We start from the raw sequence: 3,008 nt of genomic DNA, 5'->3' as shown, positions 1-3,008 counted from the left end.
CTCTCTTGCACGCTCTTTCTCACGCTAGTTAAGGCTCGCTCTCTCACACGCTTTAGGGCTATCCCACTCACACGTTTCAGGGCTCTCTTCCTCCCACTGATCAGGGCTCTCTCTTTCGCACCTTTGGGGACTCTCTCCCCCTCAGTCTCGGAAGGTAAAATGAGCGCGACAGGGTGAAAGTGATTCCCGACGGCGGGGTGTTGGTACGCGCCGCACCAGGCATGGAAAAGCAGGATCACTCGAGATCGGTATAGCAATGGCTAGTGCAAGGCAGTGTGCGCTCTTCCCGCTCTCCGGCGAGGTCTGACCGTACTGCGTGACTTGCGACGTGGTTGGTGGTGGCACTTGTGCATGCCAGCTTATTTCCCTTCACATCAATGAGCGCATCGCCTTCCCAGACAGAAGGCACTCTGCGCGTCATGTCTCCTTGTGTTTCTCCGGTACCAGCAGCGGCTTTGGAAGGACTTTCTTGGAGCGCTGCGCCGTCCGGGACCCCGACTCCCGAAACTGTGCCGCAGGTGGAGCTGTCTATACCAGCACGTTTCAAAATGCCTGGGACACCCATTCTACAGCGTCTCCACCCCTCAATCTCGGAAGGTATAGTACCCTATTGGGATAAGCATTCTTCCTGCCTCGAGTCCGGATTCCTGCCCTATCACTACAGCAACAGGCGGACGAGGCAGTGCGCGGTTGGACTGCACCCCGGCGTGATATAGCACCACTGCATGGCTTTCACCCTGCTTGGCGATGGCACGAGTGCAGTCCAGCGTTGACACCCCTTGGGTGTCTCTTGCCGTCGCAAAAGGTTGACACCACGCCCGTTACGTGTCGTCCTTCTCTCTGGTACCAGCTGCTGAAGGGCTTCCCTGGAGCGTCGAGCAGTCCGGCATCTCGACTGGTGACAGTTCTCCGCAGACGGCGCCGACTGTATCAGCACGACCTTCCAGAATCGCTGGGACAACTACCCCACCGTCTGCCCCTCCCCCAGTCTCGGAAGGTACAGTTCCCACTTGGGTGAACCTTCCTGTTGAAAGCGAGGGGGGGATGCTGCGCAGCGCTACTAGACTCTAGGGAAACAGCACCTGTCCCAGATTTTTACGTAGTAAAAGCTAGGAAAATACAGCCAACCTTTCCACGCTAACTGCGTAGCGTGACTTTCAGTCTAATTAGCAATCGGACGGGTGCAGCATGGTGTTTTGGTATTGGGGCACGGGGACCAACAGATGGAGGAGGTTATACTCCCGATGTGCCGCCATGTGTGTCATGAATGACAATGACACTCCTACAAATCCCTACGGATCTATTGGGTGCTGTGAGTACTATGTGACTACTATGTGACGCGAGTTGAGGAACGCATTATGAAAACTGGTGTCGGAGATGGAAGCTTGTGCCGCGGCCAATGGTTTTCCATTGGTTCCTTGGTGTACCCAATAAGGTAATGGGAGGTGGCCAGTCGTGTTTCGATACGTGTGTCAGTCGTGTTCTGGCGCCAGTCGTGTTTCGATACGTAAGTCAGATGTGTTTGGATACTTATACTGAACTCCCCCGGCGGTACGGCACCGGGGAAAATGGCCGGATTCGGCGCTGAGCGCACCTGCCTCGCGCCGGACCGCCCGCGGCGGTTGTCAGGGATGGGGAGTCACTTTTTTCCCAGGGCCCTTTCCTCGATATCTATATATATTTCTTCCTTTTTCTGGATTCTACGAACAATTAAAGCAAAAAAAAGAAAAGGTGAAGGCTTGAAAAAGTTTGAAGCGGCGGCTGGAGACGGCCGCCGGTGAGATGCCCCCGGGGCAGCCGTCTGCATGCGAGTCAGACGGTCCGGAGAATCGTTCACGAGAGAGAGAGAGATGTTTTTCTGGGGAACTGGTGATAGATAAGAAGAGAAGGGAGTTTTTCCGACGTTCTCGACGGTGGCTTCGTGTTTGCCGACGTTTTACGGTGTGGTTTTAGTGGGTTCCGACGTTTGTTAACCGTGTGGTTCGGGAAAACTTTGGATTTTCTGTGGCCAACGAGCAACGGGCCGCCCGGTTTGACGCCAGGGGGTGACTGCAAAGAGACAGGGGGGGGTCGCATTGGTTCTTGAGCAGTTCTTGACGTGAGAGAGAGAGATTTTCGACGGAGTTTGGAGATTTGTTTCTCGTTTATTCCGGCACTTTGGATTGTGCCCGGAGTGTGAACGGCAGGATTAGCGCCGGTCGTTAGTAACGTTCCGATCCCTTGACGGGCCGGACAGGTGTGATTGGCCGCGTTCCGGCGGTTTCGGTGTGTATCCCGGTTTGCCTAGTGTGGACCTTTGCTTCGGCCGTGCGCGGGTGGAGAGACGTCGTACATTGAGGCCGCTATGACTTCGTGAGAATGTTCCCCGTTGAGCTTCCGAACGATAACCGTGGTTACTTCTGTATAGGAGTCCTCCTGTGGAACGTGGGGGCGCCTGGAAAAGGTGGGCGGTACGTCGCAAGGGGGAGGCACGGGAGTGTTTTCTCTTCTGCTTCCATCACTTGTGGCAATGTGTCTACCACCAGCAACGGGTTTCGAGGACGCGTTACGGGAAGACGAGCCGTATCCGCGTCAGTCTGACGGTTGCTTGGGCCACTGTCTCCACCTGCACCGTTGCCGATTCTCACAGTCGGGCACGCAAAGAGCTCGCAGACTATCGACGACGCGCAAAAGCGACGTAGAGTCTCATCCACCACTGTACTTGCAGGCGTCTGACTGCCTGTTGTTACTGTCTGTCATGGCACATGGCCGGGCGACCGAGGCGAGTGTGTTCAGTTGGCTCAAGGTGGCCGCCACTTGCAACGGGGGGGAAATACAAGCTTGAATTTTTCATAGCGACAAATCGTGTAAGCTGCACGCATTCTGCTACCAAGGTGCCACGGCACGTGATCAGTCAGGCATGGCGCATTCTCGCCTGCCTGAAGTCCTCTCTTTCTTGTCCATTCCGAGTTCACAGCACGTAGACTCACAGCGCTGCGTACATACCAGCGGTATCTAACACCCGACAG

The 3,008-nt window shown here is 55.5% G+C and overlaps 1 protein-coding gene across 1 annotated transcript; it reads left to right on the top strand.

The window, feature by feature from the left end:
* Nucleotides 1-148: 148 nt before the first annotated feature.
* On the top strand, nt 149-2,340 carry CSUI_003192 (uncharacterized protein). The gene is made up of 2 exons (XM_068063390.1): nt 149-597; nt 851-2,340. Exons 1-2 carry the CDS (start codon nt 378-380, stop codon nt 1,069-1,071), a joined length of 441 nt encoding a protein of 146 aa, XP_067924634.1. The 5' UTR covers nt 149-377; the 3' UTR covers nt 1,072-2,340.
* Nucleotides 2,341-3,008: the final 668 nt, after the last annotated feature.

This window comes from Cystoisospora suis (genome assembly GCF_002600585.1).
Source record: "Cystoisospora suis strain Wien I chromosome Unknown contig_1394, whole genome shotgun sequence".
NCBI lineage: Eukaryota > Apicomplexa > Conoidasida > Eucoccidiorida > Sarcocystidae > Cystoisospora > Cystoisospora suis.
This window is presented reverse-complemented; position numbering and strand designations above follow the sequence as displayed.

Bases quoted from the DNA above. Each gene is read 5' to 3' on its own strand.
- CSUI_003192 (XM_068063390.1), top strand. From the start codon at position 378: ATGAGCGCATCGCCTTCCCAGACAGAAGGCACTCTGCGCGTCATGTCT. The intron at 598-850 runs GTATAGTACCCT...CTCTGGTACCAG, and splicing joins CCACCCCTCAATCTCGGAAG to CTGCTGAAGGGCTTCCCTGG.